General features: G+C 37.2%; 2 protein-coding genes across 3 annotated transcripts; one reads left to right on the forward strand and one right to left on the reverse strand.

Moving 5' to 3' along the window:
* Positions 1 to 7,820: 7,820 nt before the first annotated feature.
* LOC108844705 (probable calcium-binding protein CML48) lies at positions 7,821 to 10,253 on the forward strand. Its single transcript, XM_018617995.2, has 5 exons — positions 7,821 to 8,323; positions 8,434 to 8,480; positions 8,593 to 8,771; positions 8,849 to 8,867; positions 9,961 to 10,253. Exons 1-5 carry the CDS (start codon positions 8,020 to 8,022, stop codon positions 10,069 to 10,071), a joined length of 660 nt encoding a protein of 219 aa, XP_018473497.1. The 5' UTR covers positions 7,821 to 8,019; the 3' UTR covers positions 10,072 to 10,253.
* Positions 10,178 to 11,673, reverse strand: LOC108844704 (dephospho-CoA kinase). 2 transcript variants are annotated; one of them, XM_018617993.2, is made up of 4 exons: positions 11,517 to 11,673; positions 11,114 to 11,225; positions 10,828 to 10,973; positions 10,178 to 10,733 (listed from the first exon to the last, which is right to left on the reverse strand). In XM_018617993.2, the coding sequence occupies exons 1-4, from the start codon at positions 11,630 to 11,632 to the stop codon at positions 10,298 to 10,300; spliced, it is 810 nt and encodes a 269-aa protein (XP_018473495.2). In that variant the 5' UTR covers positions 11,633 to 11,673; the 3' UTR covers positions 10,178 to 10,297. The 2 variants fall into 2 exon arrangements, with proteins under 2 accessions (XP_018473495.2, XP_018473496.1); XM_018617994.2 differs by having other exon boundaries at positions 11,114 to 11,233; positions 11,517 to 11,656.
* Positions 11,674 to 22,510: the final 10,837 nt, after the last annotated feature.

A 22,510-nucleotide genomic window follows, 5' to 3' on the forward strand; every position in this document is an offset into this window, starting at 1 on the left:
GGTTTGTGGCGATTGTGGTGATTGGTGTACAGCTGCATTCTCGGACCTCAGTGATGTCCCGGAACACTCTCTATGTTTGTCTTTTTTTAGTTTCACAGATGGTTCCAATACAAATTTGGACAAGCTCCCCATGAGCTAGCTGCTTTGGAAACAACATGGGAAGACCCCGGCTTCCAAGGAAATAAAGTGAGTTTTCTTTGAATTTTTCTTTCCCGTGGTCATCTTTGAAGGTTGAGAACGGTAATTGGTATTCATGGATACTCAATTTTGGTCTAGCGGAATGCACACATAGATATTGGTCGAACAAAACTAGATAGAGAAGTCTTGAATTGTGTAATTTTGTGTGAATCAGTTTATATTCAGAAACTTATTCTAAGATTGGATAGATTTTAATATGATTTAAATGTTAGAAAAAGAGAGAGAGACGGACCTACATGACTAATAAGGTGTCATAGAAGATTTGGTAAATCATCTGGTTATATAACCTATCTATTGATATCCTATAACTTCATTTAAAAAAATAAAAAATCGGCAAAACCCTCGTTCTCTCTTGCAAAAAAAGAGGACCTTCCTCCGTCAAAGCCAACGTTCCTTCATGTGCTGCTCGTGCGGTTGGTGATTCTCAGCGCCACCGGGAGAGGCTCCCTTAGGTATCCTTTTATGTCTCTCCGGCTTTTATCGCAGTATCTTGGTACATTGGTGATTGTGTCTTCAGATCGGGTTTAGGGTGATTTGACAAGTGGTTGTTTCCAAGTCCGTTCGTCTATGCTCGTTCGGAGTTTCATGAGTGTAGATCGAGGAAATTTCTGTGCAGAGGTCTTGAACGGTTTGGGTTCTAGTGACTGTAAATGTGATGGTCTCAAGGATCTCCTGTTTAAGACTGTCCCTTGGTTATGTTGTTGCTGTTGGTGTTTAGGTTGTAGTTTTAGTCTATTTGTTGGTGTGCTTGTTGAGCCTGAGACTATTGTCGGCTTGGTTTCTCTCGGAGTGTGGTCGGGATGCTGATTGTTATGTTGATTTGTTTGAGTTGCTTCTCCCTTTTCGTAGCTGTTTCTGGTACGCGGTGCTGGATTTAGCCGGCTCTGATGTGGGTGTCTACTTCTTCCATCGAGAATGGTGAAGCAGGTTTCAAGTGAATCTTTGATGGTGTTGCATTTTAGGCTGTCTACTCTTTGTTACTTGTTCGTATGCGTTGAAGGTTCTTTTTGTTATGGCTCGTGGCTTAGTTCTTGGTTCGGAATTAAAATTTCTTTGACCTTCTGGATTTGGTTGATTATGAGGCAGTGATGTTTGAGTGCTTCATTGGGTCTTCTTTTGAGGACATTAGGCTGCGGCCTATGATTCCTCATCTTGTTCTTTCTGGCGATACGACTTATCGGGCTTTGTCTTCAGTAAGGTTTCTTTGTTCAACCTTTGGATTTGGTGATGATTTGTTCGGTGTGAAGTTTTTAATGCTTTGAAGTTGTGCTTTTCCTTGGATTTTAAACAAAGGGGTTTCCGGGTTTTTTTGGTAAGGGATTGATGAGCTTTAGCTTAATCGCATTCGGTGAGTAGTTGATTGTCAACCGCCTTCTTCTTCGGCTATTCGGGTGGAGAACCATTTTCTCGTGGCTTCCATTAGTTGAAGCTTGTTCTTGAGCAGTGGCTGTTCATAGTTCTGTTGGAACTATTTTTTAGCAATGTATTCATATGCTAAAAATAGAGTTAGTGTGAATGAGAAATGGAGGTATAATGTGTGTGATTTGAGAAACTTGTATAAAGTTACAAATATACACATTAGATATTTGGATTTGGGTTTTGATTTGTTAGTTGGACTTCATGTTCATTAACTTAATCATATAAACCAAATATATGTGATCTTTTATATTGATAAAATATAAAAAAGAAATCCATTTAAAGTATATTATTTTATTTGAATGAGTCAAATAATAATAATTATACTCTTTAATTTCTTGGTCAAAATGTGAAATGAATTCACATAATAATGACAAGAAATAAAGTCTCCATTAGTACACCATAGAGGTTTCATTTTTATGTTGAAAATGAAATTTGTGCTTCTCATTATTTTTCTATATAAATGGCTTGTTAGCATGATAGAAGAAGACACACGAACAATTCTCAAAAAGAGAAGTTACTCTCTCCCACTTAGAATAGATATGTTAGTATTTTTTATTTTGTGTCTGAGAGTACAATAAAAAACTAGTTTCGCCAGGCTTCTGACAGAGTGACGCAAATTCAGAAGATTGTTTGCAGTTGTATCCTGGGACTCATTACGTTATCGAACCGTCGCACTACGGGACGTATTTTGAGTTAAGGAAAGAGATAATATCTCGCCTCTACAGTTGTATCATCCTTTTCTTACTCTTTGGTATAGTTTTATTATTTTTATTCTTTACAATATTCAGTAATCCGTAGTTTATAAAATATGGTTCTATCAGTCTTAACTCAAAATATCCGTTTATTGCTTTGCACTAACCGGACTGATTATTAAAGTATGTTTTTTGTAAGAACAGGTTGATTTATCTTTGAAAAAAGATATCGGAGTTGGATCTATATGATTATTTTAAAATAATCTTTCTTCAATCCTATTTCTTTAAATTTTTTATTTGTATTTTCCTACTAACAAAAACTGATTATTTTGTGAAGTGTTTTATTATGAAAACAGGAATTAGAGAATTCAAGGGTGATGGAAAATAAATTCTTCTGATCTTCTGAAACAAGTTTCAGATTATTTGAGATTTTGTGTGTTTAGATTCTTAAAATTAAAATAATTAATATTTTTTGGACTAATGAATTTGATATTTTATGGTTTATAAGAACATGTTTCATCTTTTGATGGTGACAATGAAAACCATCTTCCCAACGTCATTGATTTTTTTTGGAATAACTTAATGTAGTTATTCACTACATCCTCTCCGGGAAATCCTGATGAAGTACTCCGGTATATTACCGCGCAGGTTACACCTGAGATTAATACATCGCTCACACGGCCGGTGCTGGATACCGAGATAAGGAAAGCAATAGGTGAGATCAATCCAGAAAAAGCTCCGGGTCCAGACGGTATGACGGGGACCTTTTACCAAGCTTTCGGGGATATCATAGCAGAAGATGTGATCCTTACGGTAAAGAAATTCTTTGAGACTGGTACTTTTGATCATCGTTTGAACCAGACCAACATATGTTTGATCCTAAAGACCGACAGGCCAGAAGAGATGTCCGAGTTCCGTCCTATTAGCTTGTGTAATGTAAGCTATAAGATCATCTCCAAGATCATGTGTCAAAGACTTAAAAGACACCTCCCGAAGCTTATTTCGGAGACCCAATCAGCCTTTGTGGCTAGACGTCTGATTTCAGACAATATACTTGTAGCCCAGGAAATATTCCATGCCCTGAGAACAAATCCGATTTGTAAGTCTAAATTTGTAGCCATCAAGACGGATATGAGTAAGGCTTACGATCGAGTCGAATGGAATTTTCTAGAGGCTCTTATGTTAAAGATGGGTTTTGCGCCGCAATGGGTTGCATGGATAAAATGGTGTATATCTTCGGTCTCCTACCAAGTACTCATTAATGGAGAGCCCAAAGGAAATATAACACCATCGAGAGGATTACGGCAGGGCGATCCCTTATCTCCTTTCCTGTTTATAATCCTAACTGAGGCGCTCATCTCTCAGATCAAAGGAGCGGAGGCTGAGGGAAGATTAACGGGATTAAAAATCGCCCAAGCTAGCCCAGCTGTCTCGCATCTTCTTTTCGCAGACGACAGCTTATTCTTTTGTAAAGCGGACGTCCAGCAGTGTGCTGAGTTGATGAATATTATTAATAATTACGGTCTCGCTTCTGGTCAACAACTTAATATCTCCAAATCATCTATATTATTTGGCAGTAAAGTCTCGATAGAGGTAAAACAAGAGATCAAAAGGACAGTGGGGATTAATAAGGAAGGGGGTATGGGTACCTACCTAGGACTCCCAGAGAAGATTTGTGGGTCAAAGAGACAGGTTTTTGCTTTCATCAGAGACCGGCTCAATAAAAGAATTAACTCGTGGACTGCGAAGTTTCTATCAAAAGGGGTAAGGAGATTCTTATTAAATCAGTAGCGCAAGCCTTGCCGACGTACATTATGTCCTGTTTCTTACTACCACAAGAGATCCTCAACAAACTGAAAAGTGTGATTGCGAAGTTCTGGTGGAGTACCAAACAAAATAATAGAGGTCTCCACTGGATGTCTTGGGACAAGGTCTGTAAGCCGGCAGAGAAGGGAGGGTTAGGATTCAGAGACCTAAAAAATTTTAATCTCGCATTACTTGCGAAGCAACTATGGCACTTAATTCATCACCCGGAATCCCTACTAGCTCGAGTACTTAAGGGCAGGTACTATAGGTTCACAAATCCTATGGAGATAGCCACATCTAACTCACCTTCGTATGGATGGAAGAGCATGTTAGCAGCTAGGGAGCTTCTCAAAAGTGGCCTGCGCCGCACGATAGGATCGGGTTTCAATACTCGGGTTTGGTTTGATCACTGGTTGCCGACAAATGAACCTAGGCTTACCAAGGATAATGGGGCGTGGAGAGACCCGAAGCTGTATGTGAATCACTTATCGATCATAGTACTGGAGAATGGAAGCTTGATATTATTCAGAACATCTGCGACCCAGCCGATGTACAGTTAATTCAGAGCATAAAACCCAGCCGACATTATAAGCATGATGGCTTCTGTTGGGTTCATACCAACTCTGGCCTGTACACGGTCAAGTCCGGTACGACATAGCGACAAAACTACAGGAAGAAAAGGAGGAACATCAAGTAGTAGAACCCAGTACCAATCCCTTAATAAATAAGGTGTGGAGTACTAAAGCGCCAAGAAAGATACAACATTTTTTGTGGCAGTGCCTTACAGGTTGTGTAGCGGTTTGTAGCAGACTCACAGATAGACACTGTGGCACTGATCGGTCTTGTCCAAGATGTGGAGCCGACGAAGAGTCTATAAATCACTTACTGTTCGAGTGTCCGCCAGCACTCCAGACTTGGGCGTTATCGGACGTCCCAACAATTCCGGGTCAATTCCCGAGCTCATCTCTATATGGGAATTTCGATTTCCTCTTGTTTAGAGCCCCAACAAGAGGCATTTCCCAGCAGAGATTAGAAAAATTCCCTTGGATCATGTGGTATGTATGGAAAGCAAGAAATGAAAAGCTGTTCAATGGAGTAGAGATATCACCTCTGGACTCATTACAAAAAGCGACTCACGAAGGAGAGGAGTGGAAGGTGGCACAGCAATTGCTAAAACCAAGGAAAACTATGGAACGTCGAAGAGACGTGGACCAGGAGGAGAGAAGTAGGCAGCCTCTACCGAGATGTCAAGTGGATGCATCTTGGGCTGTCGATCAATCTACTTTTGGAGGTGGCTTCGCTATGGAGCTGCACAGAGGGACCAAAATGGTTGGTACCCTTGGGGGAAACCAAGTCCTCTCCCCCTTACTTGCGGAGATGAACACGCTACTTTGGGCTATGCGATCGTCTCTCCAAATGAGGCAAGACATTATGCACTTCGAATCAGACTGCCTACAAATGGTGAAACTGATTGAAGAAGAAGAATTCTGGCCAGCTTTGGCTTCTGAATGGGAAGATTTCCTTTATACTCGTTCTTTATTTTCTATTTTTACTTTGTCTTTTATTCCGAGAGAGCTTAATGCCAGAGCCGATGCCCTTGCGAAAGGAGCTCGAGCAAAAGCATCTGTATTCTCCCATGTAAACAATGTGGTTCCTTCGGGGTTAGCTTTCCAGTCTAACCTTCCCGAACCAGTTTAATAAAGTATGGTGTTCGTTGTAAAAAAAAAAAGTTATTAAGCATATGTTGACCATGAGAAAAGAAAACTGATTCAAGTTTCAAAAATATGGTGAAACCATAGTCATAAATAACATTTTGATTTTTAAGGGATCATGTTATATGAATGGAAATGGATTTTTGTGAGTCGACGCCCTAAACTAAATTTGGGAGAGGTTTGCCACATATAAATCATTTGCCATAAGAAATAAAATGTTTGTTGATATTGATCAAAACATTTGTATTTCGTTAATGCTTAAATGCACCTTTTAAAAAGGTTGACCATACAAAACCAATGAGAATTTTCAGGCCAATATGACTGAAACTGACATGTGTATTGTAGTTTCTAAAGTCAATATGTTTGAGAATAACCATAGAAAATGGTGGTTTTGATGGTACAAACAATATCATATAATGATATGTATATTTGCTATAAAGCAAAAATATATTTTGAAAAAAAAAAATCAAAATATATACAAGTTGGATTTCTAAATCAACTTGAGAGAACTATGAAAATATTTGTATCTAAAATGTGAATTTCTGAGAATGAAATACATTTTAAAGAAAATTGTAATAATTTTTCGAAATTATTTTTTTATTCATTTAAATCTAAAGGAGTTGTAGATTAATTTTCTAAACTCTTAAGAGATGTTAAATGTAAATATACATGGTTTTGAGATATCTCAAAAAATGTGGGGAAGCTTTGCTTACCATATAAATTCATTGGCAAGAGACCAAATGAACTTAGTGATAGTTATCAAACTATGGTTTTCTAAGAAAAAAAACTAGTGTCATACACTGAGTTTTGTGTATAATGGATAACTAGATTTTGACCCGCGCTTTCGAAGCGCGTAATATTTTACGATGAAAAATTTCGCTAATAATTTAACAAATATTTTGGTTATTTTTGAAGAGTGTGTATTTAAAATATTTTTGCATTTAAATCAGTATTTTTAAATTCAACCCGATTGTGATTATACCGGTTAATCCGGAGATCTGACAATTCAATTTATGTTTTTAAAATATTAATATTAAAAAATCACTAAAACCCGATTGTGATTATACCGGTTAATCCGGAGATCTGACAATTCAATTTATGTTTTTAAAATTAATATTAAAAAATCACTAAAACCCGAGACTAACCGATTGAACTGATGGATGACCGATATATAATCTAATTGGATTTAAATTATAATAGTTTCATAATTTGTAATCTTATAATTGAAAATTTAAAGTTCACTATTTTGCAATTTATGAAATTATGACGTTTCTACAAAATTTTAAAGAGAAAATGATAGATATAAAATAACTAAGATTAATTATTATATTATTTGGAAACATTGATAGTAGTATAAAAAATATATTGTTTGGAAACATTGATAGTAGTATAAAAAAATATATTGTTTGGAAATATTGATACTTGTCTTGGAGCTCTTCTCGCACCTCAATAAATAATCCGTCAATTCTTTCTCGCTTATTCTAGCTTCTGCATTCGTCTTGCTTCACACTTATGATATTTTTTGTGTGATCTATAAGGTCTTGGTGATCTCTACTTCATTGTTTTAGTTTAAGTTGTGTTATTATTGTGGTTTTAACTTCGGCTCTGGGTGATATCGTGTGCCACACGGGTTTATGACTTTGAAAAGGTTTTGCACCTTTGTTAGCTTTGTGTATTACATTGGTTAAATGAAATATAATCTAATAGATGATAAAAAGAAAGAAAAAACTTCGGGTTGTCAGAGATCTTGGGGATGCCACTGGCTTATGCTGATAAATGACAACTCAGCCACGGTAGCTCAGAAACATCCCTGAAAGTCAAGGATATGTAATCACTTGGAGTTGATTTGAAGAATCGTACATACATCCCTGGTCCTGTCCTCTTTGTACGTTTTCTTACACGTAGTAATCAAAACGGATTGACCAGAAAAAAATAATAATAAAAGAAGTTAATGACTTATGAGCATGCCCTCAATCTTACCGTCTATTAATTAAGTAAATCCTCACCGTCCAATCGAACAATAATAAATTATTTCGAACATGCGAACACTTTAAAAAATCAATGGAAATCGAAGAATTGAAAAAGAAGTGGAACCATAATCTTATCAGAATCAGTCGTAAACATTTGAAACAAACGCAATAACCAGAAAAAAAAAGTTTCTGAATCCAAGAATCTTGATCGTATCATCATCAATGGCGTACGCACCGTCAGCACCGGAGCTTCCAGAATCATTCGGGCAGCAGCTTGACCAGGAAGCTAGATACACTTACGCGTATCCAACGAACCAACTCGGATCTTCCGGAATGTTTTCAGCGGAAACGCATCCGGACATCGTAACGAGCTTCGAGTCGGCTGGCGGAAACCGGAGCGGTTTCCTCGATGAATCGGAGCTCCGGCATGCGTTGTCGTTTTCTGGCTATCAAGGAATCCGTAACAGAACGATTAGGTTCCTCTTGTTCATCTACAAGACCCCTGGAGAGTCTCTGCTACGACTTGGTAATTTTTCAATATTTATTTATTTTAAAAATTTGTTTTGGAAGAAACTGGTTTTAAATCAAGAACCGAGCATATATTATTGTCTGATCTTTTCTTCTACCGTTGTGCAGGTCCTAAGGAGTATACTGAGTTGTGCAATAGCCTTGCTCAATGGCGTGTAAGTGAACACTTAACGTTTAAAAAGACTCTTGTAGCTCATTTCTATGCCTTTTTTTCTTTCGAGCAACATGCCTCAAGATGTTGTGATACTATTATTGTGGGTTTTGTAGGCCATGTTTGACAGGTACGATAGAGATAGGAGTGGAAAGATGAATGCTTTAGAGCTCAGAGACGCTTTCTATCATCTCGGTTACATGCTTCCAACCTCTGTTCTCCAGCTTATTATCTCATCTCAGTTTGATGATGCCACTGGCAACACTGTCGATCTCTGTTTTGACAGATTCCTCGAGTAAGTTTCTATCTCTAAATCGATTCTGTGGATCTTGATTGGGATTATTAACTATCATTGTCTGCTGGATTTTGCAGATGTGGGATGATTGTGAAGGTAGGAACTATGATCTTTTAAAGCTAAACTAGGTGTTTTCCTGCACCATGTGCAGTAAGAAATTTTTTAAATCTAACCTATATTTAAAAATAAATTTTATTAAATATTATAGATTTTACTATTTTCGTACTAATATTTAATATATATTTGATATATATTAAATCAATTTGTAAACTAATAAAATGATATAAAATTGTATAATTATATAAAAATTAGTCTAAACAATATTTATAAAATTTGTTGATATATAAGAAACTAATAATCTTACGATTAGATATTTTTTTTTTTAAATATTATGGAAAGTTTTGAAAGTTTTAGTAATACAAAAATTGTATAATTATATAAAAATAATAATATTTCGAATTTGAAATGTTATATATGTTTTTTTAAATCTAACTTATATTTAAAAATAAATTTTATTAAATATTATAGATTTTACTATTTTCTTACAAGTATTTAATATACATTTGATATATATTTGTATAAAACTAATAAAATGATATAAAATTGTATAATTATAAAAAAATTAGCCTAAAACAATATTATAAAAAAAATTGATATATAAGAAACTAATAATCTTACGATTAGATAGTTATTTATTTTTAAATTGTAGAAATTTTTGAAAGTTTTAGTAATACAAATTGTATAATTATACAAAATAATAATATTTCGAAATTTGAAATGTTATATATGAATATATTTATTTTATAGATGATGCATGAGCTATTACCATATTTTAAAAAACTTTATCAAAAAAATATCAATATTAAATGTAATATATGAATTATTACCATATTTTAATAAGTTTGCCAAAAAAATATCAATATTAAATATAATATATGAATTATTACCATATTCTAATAAGTTTACCAAAAATATAAATCAACATTAAATGAAATTATCCATGTCATATTTTTCTGGAAGCCATGTCATCAATTCTAATAGCCATGTCATATTTATTTTATGAAACTGATTGTAAAGAGGACACGTGACAAAATCACTTCGCAAATATAGTCTAGGGAATAAGTATTTTCATTAGTCTAGCAGCTTGTAATCATTTGACACATGTTTTTTTTTTTGTTAATTTCATCAGAGTTTGACTGAGAAGTTCAAAGAGAAGGACCCCGGTTACACAGGCTACGCAACGCTCTCTTACGATACTTTCATGTCGATGGTCATTCCGTTCATCGCCTCATATGACTAATGGTCTTATCTTTCTTTGTTTCTTTAAACAATCTCAGCTTCAAGTTGTACATTTGATAATTGGGGGTTTGTGGTTACTGAATAGGAGAGTGAAATCAAACTAGTGATTAGGTTTTTAGTTGTGGAAGAGAAATATATGAAAGTTGTAATAATGTTTATAAATAAGAAACAAAAGTGGTTTAACTCTGCACCATAGAGAAAGAAAGAAAAATACAAAATGGTAAGAGCTAATTGAGTTGTTTGCAAACAAGTAGTCCAGAAGTCACCAAACCAAGGATCGAGAAGGCGCCTTGCCTTGAACGCCAAAACTCAATCCATGTCAACGGTCTTCTGATCTCAGACAAAACCTTGTCAAACTGTTGGTGTAGCTGGTCGAGACCGCCGTTATTATCAATCACAATATCCGCTTTGCTTCTTTTCGAATCCAAAGACATCTGAGCCATCGCTCTGTTTCTTGCATCTTCCTCACTCAGTCCATCTCTCTCCATCAGTCTATTGAGCTGTGTTTCTTGACTAACCCACACAACAACAACGGGTTTAGTCCATCTATCCATCTTAGTTTCGAACAGCAATGGGATATCGACGACTATCACTTTAGCTCCTTTCGCCCATTGTTTCAGTATCTCCCAAAAGATACCAGATGATATGTACGGAGCCATTAACCTAACAGAGAGAAGAAAGACAAGAACACTGAATTTCGAAACCCCCATCCTAATTATAAAAAAAAATAGAAAAACGGAAACTCTCAGATTCTTACTTGTTGAGAAGTTGGCGCTTGGAATCTGAAGAGAAGACCATCTGACCAAGCTTTGGCCGATCAACTTCTCTACTAGGAAGAAGAATCTCCTCACCAAAAGCAGCAACTACTCTCTTCCATCCACCACTTCCTTTCTTCAGTACATTCTACAAAAAAACAACACATTTTGTTAACCTAGCATCTCAGATCTCTAGGTCGTACAGTAGAGTTCCAAGAAAGTAAATAGGCTTTTACAAATGTTGAAACTAAACATAGATATGACAATGAAGAGAGAGAGAGGGATTACACGAGCAATGACATCAGCATCAACAACAGGAATGCCATTAGCCTTGAAGAGGTTGGAGACTGTACTCTTCCCAGACGCTATTCCTCCCGTTAGACCCACTATTCTCATTCTCCTGAGAAACTACCAAAACGATAATCAAACAACAAAATTCGACTTCTGTTGCATAAACGAATTGATGTACATTAGCAAAATCGAAGCATATGTACAGATTAACAAACGACCAGGTTACATATGTACAGATCAAGCCAAGGGATCAACAAATTGGCTACAGATATCTAAAGCTCTCATGTCAAGGGATAAATAATCTGACACAGGATTTGAAGTTTCCAAAGCCATATTCGACAATTCAACAAAAATCAACAATCGACCAGTTCCAGCAACAGAAGAGAGACAGGGAGAAAACCTGAACTGGAAGCGGAGCAAAGATTTAGGAATTCGGAGGTGATAGAATAGTCCCGATCTAGAAGCTCTTCGATAGACGAAAGCTGTAGTGATATTAACCGGTTTACAAACTATCATTCGCCTAGTTTAAGCCAAGCCCAATAATTTAACAAAACTAGTTTTTTTTGTACAAACCTATTCTTTTTTCAAGCCTGACTGATTTATCCCTTTGACTAAAATGATTTTGCCACATGTCTTCTCTATAATCAATTTCACAAAACAAATATGATATGACTATTAAAATTGATGACATGGTTTCTGAAAAAATATGACATGGATAATTTCAATTTAAATTGATTTATATTTTTTTTAGCAAACTTATTAAAATATAGTAATAATTCATTTATTACATTTAATATTGATATTTCTTTTTAGTAAACTGTTTTAAAATATGTTAATAGCTCATACATCATCTATAAAATAAATATATTCATATATAATATTTCAAATTTCAAATATTATTATTTTTTTTATAATATACAGTTTGTATTACTAAAACTTTCAAATTTCTACAATTTTTTTTAAAATATCTAATCGTAAGATTATTAGTTTCTTATATATCAAATTTTTTATAAATATTGTTTAGGCTAAACTTTTTATAACTATACAATTTTATAACATTTTATTAGTTTTATACAAATTGATTTAATATATATCAAATATATATTAAGTATTAGTAAGAAAATAGTAAAATCAATAATACTTAATAAAATTTATTTTTAAAATTTTAAAAATTCCTTATTGCACATGGTGCAGGAAAACACCTAGTTTGTATTAAGTCACGTTTATTGATATATTATAAATCTTTCCTTTTAAATTTAAAAATATTCCCCATGACAGGTTGTAACAATATTCTGAATGGCATAATTTTTTTTCTATTTTTTATGTTCTTAATTTGAACATAGATTTGAAGCTAAAAAAATTAGGCAGTATCTCAAGCAGTTATTAATATCGTTACATTCAGAAATTTGAGTATGAAGATAATAACTAGATTTCGACCCGCACGGTTTATTTTACATAATTATTATATATTTTTAAGATTAATTATATATTTAAATGTGTATATATTTTTAAATACAATAATTTATATTTTCATACTGTAAATTAATTAATTATTTCAAATCATCACATATATATATATAATATATATATATTATTTATCATATATTTGTCCTATTGACTTTACGTTTGATAATAAAACCAATTTTGTAATGCACGAAGAAACACATTATAATTAATTTTGTATTTAACTTAATTATGATCAAGATCCATAATTCAAAGCATTAGATTTTCTTTAGCAATTTTATGTTTATTCATTTTGGATAATAAATATTGTATATATATAAAATTTTAAGATAAGTAATTTTATTATGTAACATATAGTTTACTAATGTTAAACCGTTCTACCACCATATTAATTTTTAGCATAAATATAATTTTATATTTATAAAATAAACTATATTAACTTGGAATATAAAATAATTTTATCATATTAGTTCAATATAATGGTTTTATTTTAAATGGTAGATATTATATAAATAGATAAAATAGGATATGGTTTTATTTTTTCATTTTATAAAAGATAATATATATATATAATATATATAATGTATAAGAACATTTCATCACTAATTACGAAATTAATAAAAATATTTATGTACCATTTTGACAGTTAAGATCCTGTTATAATTTTTTAACTGATTTGTTAGAATTTTTAAATATAGATATTTATAGATTTTATATTATTCTTGAGGAAATATATTTAATAAATTTTCTAAATGTGGTCCAAATAAAAATATCTCACATAAAAATAAATCATGACTTCTATAGATAAGATGATTACAAACCAATATTATAATATGTTTTTGAAGTTTTGATATAGACTCATCTATCTTTTGATAGAGACTCAGATAATTCGAATACAGAAATATAGACACAGTTCAGATACTTGGGAGTTTGATATTTTTCCAGTTTCAGTTTTTTTTTTCTTTTGGTGCAGGTTGGTTCTACGAATATCGAGTAACGTGGCCATGCGACCATGCCTAATTGTTCTTGTGCCTTGTTTGAATATCAAGTGAACTTAGTTTGTTGTTGGTGATTGTTTTCAACATGTCTGGTGGAGTGAAGAAAGAGTTCCATCAGCTCTTGGTTTGCCATTGGCGTTTAGAAACGTCTTCAATCTTTGTTGCTGGTAGATTCTGTGTGTATAGTCACTGCCACGGGATAGGATAATAGAGAATAATTGCCTTCACTCTGTTTCTGAGTTAGAGAATGATTGCCTTCTCTCTGTTTCTGATTTTGCTCCTGTAAGTGTAAAGACGACACAAACAATAGTAATGCAGAAGGTAAATCAGAGAGATAAAATACACAAGCACACACCAATAGCTTTATTAGAATCGCCTTGTAAACCCTATTACAAGTTCTGCTTAATCAGCTTTACACGTCTAGTGTTACACCCTAACACACGCCACTGAACAATTCCTAAGCTACCCGCTTATGTCTCTCCACCGTCAAGTACTTCAGCCCCTGCTTCAGCACGACCCAGAACACCTCCAAGCGCTTCTCTCTCTCTATAAGATCAGCCTCTGTGTCTCTGTCTCTCTACAGACGACCCATAGCTATCTTATATAGTTCTCCACGTTCCCGAAACCCTAGTCTCCAAGGAACCACAATATGAACATCTTCCATATCAATAAGTGCAACTTTCCTTTTCTTGGAATGCACTTATTCCTCTTCCTTTAAGTCATAAACTTGCTCCCCAAGTTTATTCCTCTTTGCCTTTTCTTCAAGATACTCACTTGCTCTCCAAGTCTACACGACTCCAGCTCAGCATCTCGACTCCATATGGTCTTCACCACTCACTACGACGTCTGCTTCAGCAACTACGTCAGCGACTACTTCAGGGCGGACATCTTTACATCAACAATCTCCCCCTTTTAGCTTTGTGTGCCGATCAAGCACAACCTTCTTCTGGTTCAACAACCACGTTCCCCACCTGGAAACTTCCACGCCAATTGTGCTTTTCTCCCTCACGAGATGTGCACCACACCATGCTTTTCTCCCCCATGAGACAAGCATCATCTACTTCAGGACGTCCATCACTATGCTCTTCTCCCCCATGAGATATGCACTCCTTGGACCAGAACGTCACCATTCTCCCCCTGCTTGATTGCATACTAAGCTAAAACAGATGCTTAGATGTCAAGCCTTACAGACACACCTGTCTGCTACTCCATGCGTAATCATGATACAGCCTCTGCTGCAGCGGAATAGATTACACTTACTGCATCACGATCTGACGCACCTGTCGAGCTACCTCTCGACTCACTTCTGTTGAGGACCAGGCTTCCTTCATGCGTCGTCTCCTTGACCATGAGCCTCTTCTCAACCACCCCGAGTGCCCTCTGCACTCGTTGCTATAGCCTTGGAGTGATTTCGCTATCACCCTCCTGAAGATCCTCTCGCATCACTTCCTGACGCACTTCGATCTCCTTCCCCTTTGTGCTACGGACAACTCCGTGTCCTAGCTCCAGACTTGATGCTTCTTGATCTTCCTCAAGATCACTCCTACCAGAGCTGCATCCCTCTTCTGATGTCTTCTCCTTGATCTCATCAAGTAAGCCACTCTTGGCTACAGACACCTCTTCAACCCTCTTGGATTTAGTGAACGCCTTGTTCACCCTCTTGGTCATGTTTCTGCTCTTCTCACGAGCAAAACACTCCACCTTCTTGTGTCCAACCTTCTCACAGAACCAGCAGCACATCCGATGTTGCTTCTTCTTTGGCCTGACACAGTTGTTGATGCACCGATCAACCTCCTTCCTCGTACCAGCTGCACACCCATGCTTCAGAACCCCCTGTCTGACCTTCATGTTACTGCACTGATGTATCACTTTCGGCTTGTTACTCACAGCCACGCGCTGTAGAACTTCCTGCCGCACTTCTTGTCGTACGTCCCGACGCACTTCCTGACAAGCTTCTTTGGCTCCACTTTTTGATGTGCTCCCATGCACGAAATGTGACAGCCCCTTCTGTACTTCCTTAGTACCCTCAGCTCCTCGATATCCCAGACCCCAGTTCACCTTGGCTGGTTGTCCCATCGAGAGTATCTTATCCAACTCCTTGGATCCACCATTGAGCATCCTGATCTGTTTGCGATTCTCAGCCAAATCACGTTCCAGCATCCTTGCTCTCTCTCGTTCCCCAGTAGCAACTTCTCTCAGGTTGCTAACCTCCTTCTCCAGAGACTCATTCTTCTCATGTACAGCAACAAGTTCTTCAGCAAGATCTTCATACTGCTCACGGCTCTGCACCAGATCGTGTTGCAACCTCAGATTCTCGTTTTTGAGATTCAACCACTTGTTGAGCATCACGTGATAATCCTCAGAGTCTGTAATGACATCTGAATCCGAGGATTCACTAGATCCCTCCTTGCGTGCACCAGACGCAACCATATTCTTCACTACCTTTTCATCTTCTTCAGACTCTGACTCATCAGACGACTGCGATGAAACTCTTTTACCCTTCCTTGAGTTTGGACATTCACGCCGTGTGTGTCCAACACCTCTACACTCAGAGCACTTGAGCTCTCTTCGTTGTACCAACGGACAGTCAGCCCTTATATGACCAACTCCTTCACACTCGTAGCACTTGAGACCTTCTCTTCTTCTGCTACTGTCACGATCACCTCCCTGGCGACCAACCTGATTCCTCCCACCTGAGAAATTCATCCTCTTGCCAAAATTCCTAGCCAACATGCCCACGGCATCTTCAAGCTTCTGAATTTTCTCTGCTTCCTTGTCAACTACAAGGGCTATACTCCCTGGCGTACCTCCTGATGTAGACACCGAGCCACTGCCTGTCTCCATCTCTTCCGCCTTCAGCATACCCACAACCTTGTCAAACTTGAGCTCATCCGTGTTTGCAGTCATATTCAGGACCGCCTTCTGAGCTCCAAACCTTGCTGGAAGACAGCGTAGCAACTTCTTCACCAGCTTCTTCTCCTTGTACTTCTTTCCAAGTACACATGCTTCATGCGCCATAGCACTGAGTTTGGCACTGAAGCTCGCCACCGTATCCGCATCTGACCACTTCAGATTCTCAAACTGCGACCCAAGATGATCCAGACGTGTCCTCTTGACACTATCATCTCCTTCAAACGAATTCAGCAGGATCTCCCACGCCTCTTTAGCTGAAGTACTCCCCTGAATCAGCTGGAACTGCTCTACTTCAACAGCTCCGAAAATCGTCGAAAGCGCCTTTGCATTAAACTTTGATGCATTGCGCTCTGCCTCTGACCAATCCTCCTTTGGCTTAGGCTTCTTCCCATCTGCTGTGACTATGGTAGGCTCCTCCCAACCAGTCTCCACAGCTGTCCACGCATCTTCATTGATTCCTCGAATCAACTGCTTCATGCGAGCCTTCCAATGACCATACTGGTCCGCCTTCAACACGATTGCCTTCTGCACAGAAATAACCGTGTCCATCTTCACCTCTAGGATCACACCAGTAATTTAGGTGACCCGCTCTGATACCACTTGTAAGTGCAAAGACGACACAAACAATAGTAATGCAGAAGGTAAATCAGAGAGATAAAATACACAAGCACACACCAATAGCTTTATTAGAATCGCCTTGTAAACCCTATTACAAGTTCTGCTTAATCAGCTTTACACGTCTAGTGTTACACCCTAACACACGCCACTGAACAATTCCTAAGCTACCCGCTTATGTCTCTCCACCGTCAAGTACTTCAGCCCCTGCTTCAGCACGACCCAGAACACCTCCAAGCGCTTCTCTCTCTCTATAAGATCAGCCTCTGTGTCTCTGTCTCTCTACAGACGACCCATAGCTATCTTATATAGTTCTCCACGTTCCCGAAACCCTAGTCTCCAAGGAACCACAATATGGACATCTTCCATATCAATAAGTGCAACTTTCCTTTTCTTGGAATGCACTTATTCCTCTTCCTTTAAGTCATAAACTTGCTCCCCAAGTTTATTCCTCTTTACCTTTTCTTCAAGATACTCCCTTGCTCTCCAAGTCTACACGACTCCAGCTCAGCATCTCGACTCCATATGGTCTTCACCACTCACTACGACGTCTGCTTCAGCAACTACGTCAGCGACTACTTCAGGGCGGACATCTTTACATCAACAGCTCCCATAAGAGAAGCAAAGAGTACCTAAATTTCAAGGCTTGATGAAGGCATAGAGTATCTAAAGCACCGTCAGTTCTAAGTTCATGTAACTACCGATTCATTAATTATGTCTGTTGCAAAAACATTTAGTTTGTTCTGTAGATAAGTTACAGTGTGTGATGAAGCATAGAATATCTAGAACAGCTCTAGCTCCAAGTTTATGTCACTAACGATTCACTAATTTTGTCTGTTACAATTAAAGACATTTATTTATTCTGTCAAATGGTGAAACCACTCTTTTTTGTAGATATTTTTTCTGTCAAATGATGAAACTACACTACAACCATTGCAACTCTCTAAGATATGACATAGAATTCCCCAAGAAGACTGATCAATCTGCTTCCACTTCTAGTAACACCAAATCTAAAGCACATACTATAGACTACCACGGAAAGAGAGATTGTCATCTATGGAAAATTGATAGTAAGATCCAATTTCTAGAAACAATGATCAGCGCAATTTCTCTACGATCAATAAATTACATTCAAATGTGCTCAAAGGAACATTCTGTCTGATCAATCCTATAAAAAACAAAAGAAACAACTTTTCATGGTTGTATGACTAAGATCAATGTAAAGGATTTATTCTATAACTGGGAATGGTTACAATTCTGAAGGATAATCATTTAATGAAAGGAAGAGAATCCCACTCAATAATTACGGCCATGGAATCAGTTGTTCTCGTGTTCCTATCAGCTAAGTTAGCTCTGCTCAAGGAAGAAGATGATGATGAAGAACCATCAGCTTCAGAATCCCTAGGTCCTCGATGAAAAAACAGGTTTGTGGCTAATCTATCTATTCGTGTGTGATTGTGTTCACGAGCGAGTATGTATGAGCATAAAGTAAATAGCACAGAGATATTTGTTAACGAGGTTCATTTCCTGCATACCCGGGACCAAGTCCAGAACTCATTCACTAGACATAATCACAACTACAATTGCTATACGGTACTAGTACACATACGTGCCGGCCACTCTTATCTAGAATTACAATGATGAGAGCAACTACTACTTATTGTTTTCTCCGACAAGTATAGTTCTCTATAACAAAACTACTAACAGATCTTTCAACTGTCTGGTAGGACGACGTCACACACATCCATGTGCATCTTCAATAAACCCTAGACGCGCAACCTTTTCCTGTCACCGTCTTGTTCTCTTTATACTCCAACCGAGTAAAACCCTAAGCTCATTAATCCCACTCATCTTTTCTTATTAGTTAGGCTTTTCTTAGCAATAAAGTCCACATAGCTCTTCTAATATATTGAAGCCCACGTGACCATTTTCCTTTAATAATCATCCGTTGGGACCACATGAACATATAAACGAATGTGCAACTCTTTATACGTCACGGCAGCAGCTCGTGTCACTCACAGTTCTAACAACTGACCCTGCGTTCCACACACTTCTTGTAGTCAGCACCATCACATGATCACACATGTTCTCAGCTTCTTGCCGTGTTCGAGTCAGCTCCAAAGCTGTCGTCCATTCCATAATGTTTGCTCTTCGTATAAACTCAGTCAACACAACTCTTCAATCTCTCCCTTGTTTTCTGAGTTTTATGATCCAAGCACCATCTCTAATCAAGCCATTCACCACATCAACAATAACCTCTCCCTTGATGATTGCATAGATACATGTAGCATTTTCTCCCTTTTTAACTTAGTTTGACACTCAAGCACATGTGTTCTGCAGCTACTCTCAATCCAGTTTAAAAGAACCAGTAGGCTTCCCCATGATCCCCGTGAGTTCACTTCCCACTGCAGTATAAAGTCATGGCGCACTTTGCTCTTAATATCTCCACACAACAGATGTGTCATTGATTTCTCTCCCTGCTTGAGTACACAACTGAGTTAAAACCCAAGGACAAGCGAATATTCCCTCAAATCAACTTTGCGTTTCTTCTTTCACAGCAACAAATCATTACCAGAGAAATATCATCAATCATGTAGAAAAGAGTCACTTGAGAAATATGACAATCCTCTTGTTTCCATAACGAGAACAACGACCCTCCTTATTTTTTTTCTGGCGCCAGATTCTTACGAGAAGACTAAAAGAATGAAACCATCGATGTCACTACCTCCATTAACTTCAAAATTAACCTGTCCACCAAACTATACTAAGTACTAACGTTAAGCACATACTGCCCAGTAGATGAAACCAGTCAATAACTCAACCTCTGTCTTATGCTCCCTGTAAATCAGCATACCCAAAAGGTCAAGCTATCTCCACTTCGCCTCAAAATCTGATCATAACTGCAAAAATACAAGTATTTTTCCTGCAAAACTTTAAAGTACACTGAGACCACATATTCAGCCACGACATCCCAGTTTCAGATCAGACAGCCTCTCTGTTTCTCTCTTAGTAGATCTCTTTCTATTTCATATTCTTGTAAAGCTGATAAAAACTGCTAACTGTTTTTCTGCAATTTACCGAAATCTGCAACCTGAAACATACCACGATGCTCCAACTTTGAAGACAATTTGGTAAACATTTAGCTTCCTTTGGATCCAAGATGGTTTCCTGTGAATGCTTCACTGAACATAATCAGTACCTAACTTCGGCCTTCCTAGGGACACGACGATACTTGCAGCTCTGAATAGAATAAGAATCAATACAAAGCCTTACTAGCTTTCTCTTAGACTTAACATGACTTGAGACTCCAACCTTTTTTAGCAGATAATAGAAAACAGAGCATCCACACACGAGTAAAAGCCATCTGCTTGCATCTCAAACTCAGAAAGTATGACCAAACTTCCAGCTGAATAGGAACAAAGTTTGAGCCAGCCACAAGACAGTCACTTTCCAATCACTTCTCAGCAACACTGGAGAATCTGGATTGACCACACAACATACTTCTTTCACGTTCAAACAATCAGTTCTCGGATCTGAAATCACAGACATCTTCGATGAGGCACCTCTCCTTTCAGTTTGTGAAAGTATCACTCTCCATCAAAGTCAATATGTTTATTGTCGTCAGTTTGATCACGACCTCAACCCTGATCTTTTCTCTATTTCCTCTTGATAACACACAAACACGCGGCTTCAGGCGCCCCCTTTTTTTTTATTGAGCTTAGAAGCAAATCTCATGAAACGAACCAAAGACGTAAGCTCACTGGAGATTGATTCGAGTTCCAAATTCTCACCATACCCATCTTATGCCGAAACATATGAATAATAATAAAGACAGATTATTCATCATCTCTGACGATGTCATCTTCTCAAAACAGGTAGATATAACCTTTTAAACCTCAGAACTGAAACTTATCAATCTCTCTGATCTCTTCATTTGCTTGTTGCAACTCAGAAAATACTTCTCATAAGCGCTTTGTCACCATTCACCCAAAACTGTAGTTGCCCTTTCATCAACCAGATATTGTTATCATCAAAGGAACATGAATGAATGAAGCACATCGTTTCTCCATCTCTGCTTTGAGATATATGACAAAAATCCGCTTTCTTTTTCTTTTGTAGTGCTTCATCCTCCATCTTTGATTTTACTTCCCTTAAATTTCCTTGCTGACATTGATTCCCAAAATGATTCTGAATCATATAAGTATACAGGCGGAAGCAACTTGATCTTCTTTCTCTCTCTCTTTTGCTTGTGTGGCGATCTTTTCATTTCAGCACTTGAAGAAACAATCTTCACCCTCTTTTGCAGTGAAGCTAGCAAAGTTGAGTCATTATTTGCTTCGTCAACCATGACCTCCTTTGGCTCAAACTCTTCTTTTTTCTCAAATCTCCAACTCAAGTAGACTGCTGAAACAAACCGTAGTATATCGAGAGAAACAAAGCCCCCTTTTATTTAATATTATCCCACCAGTCTCAACTACGTGGTTATCCAGCTTCTCTGTGAAACCGCCTGTCTGAAAGCTCCATGTGAATATATGCGTGTCTTTATCAGCCTCTTCCACTGTAAGTACAAGCCCCACGAGTTTCTTACGCAAGAAGCAACATCCCTTTTTGCTTCTGAATCATCTGATACCTCTCTTTCTCTTTTATCTTTGAGGAACTTCCTCCAATCTTGCAGTACAACAAGTCGTGGTCCTTTTAATATTGCTGACCAAAAGAATTTCACACCGCCACACACTCTGATCTGGTGATCTACAAAGTACACAAAGCTCTAGCTCTCCTTGGATTTTAAACGTAAGCTCCACAATCCAAAGACGACTTAGTTGCATTCTTGACTAAACCAAAATCTGACCAGACATGCTCTCTGCTGTTCTCTCAAATCTTTTTTCTAACGAATTTTCTATGTCGCAGTACAGCTCAAGCTAGTGTGTATCTCATGATGAATCTAGTACCATAAGCTTCGGTTCTCAAAATCTCATAAATCAATAGATTTAATCTTTTAGACTTGCCACTGCAGTAGTAACAGATCATCATCTTTACATGTCGCTTAGTTTGATCCTTCCAAGTATCTTAACTTCTTTTCTGAATCTCTTGTTCAATAGGAGAACATATTTCCAAAGGATCTTCTTCACGGCCATGGTTTATCAATGTTCGCAAGCTCCGCCATTGTAAATATTCCTGAACCAACCACGAACTGCTCTTCTTTTAGTAACTGATGCTTCCCAAACCGATCTCTTGCATCACAAACCGTGATAACTGCATAAACCCTTCATGTCCATCTACCATCTGACACATTAGCACTGAACCCAAATCTGCTTTGCTGCCATTTTCCAGATTTTCTCTTAGTTGTTCTGTTTCTAGAACCTTCTCTTATGTTTAGCACTACATTCTTATCTTTTGATTTGCA

Source organism: Raphanus sativus, chromosome 3 (genome assembly GCF_000801105.2).
Source record: "Raphanus sativus cultivar WK10039 chromosome 3, ASM80110v3, whole genome shotgun sequence".
NCBI lineage: Eukaryota > Viridiplantae > Streptophyta > Magnoliopsida > Brassicales > Brassicaceae > Raphanus > Raphanus sativus.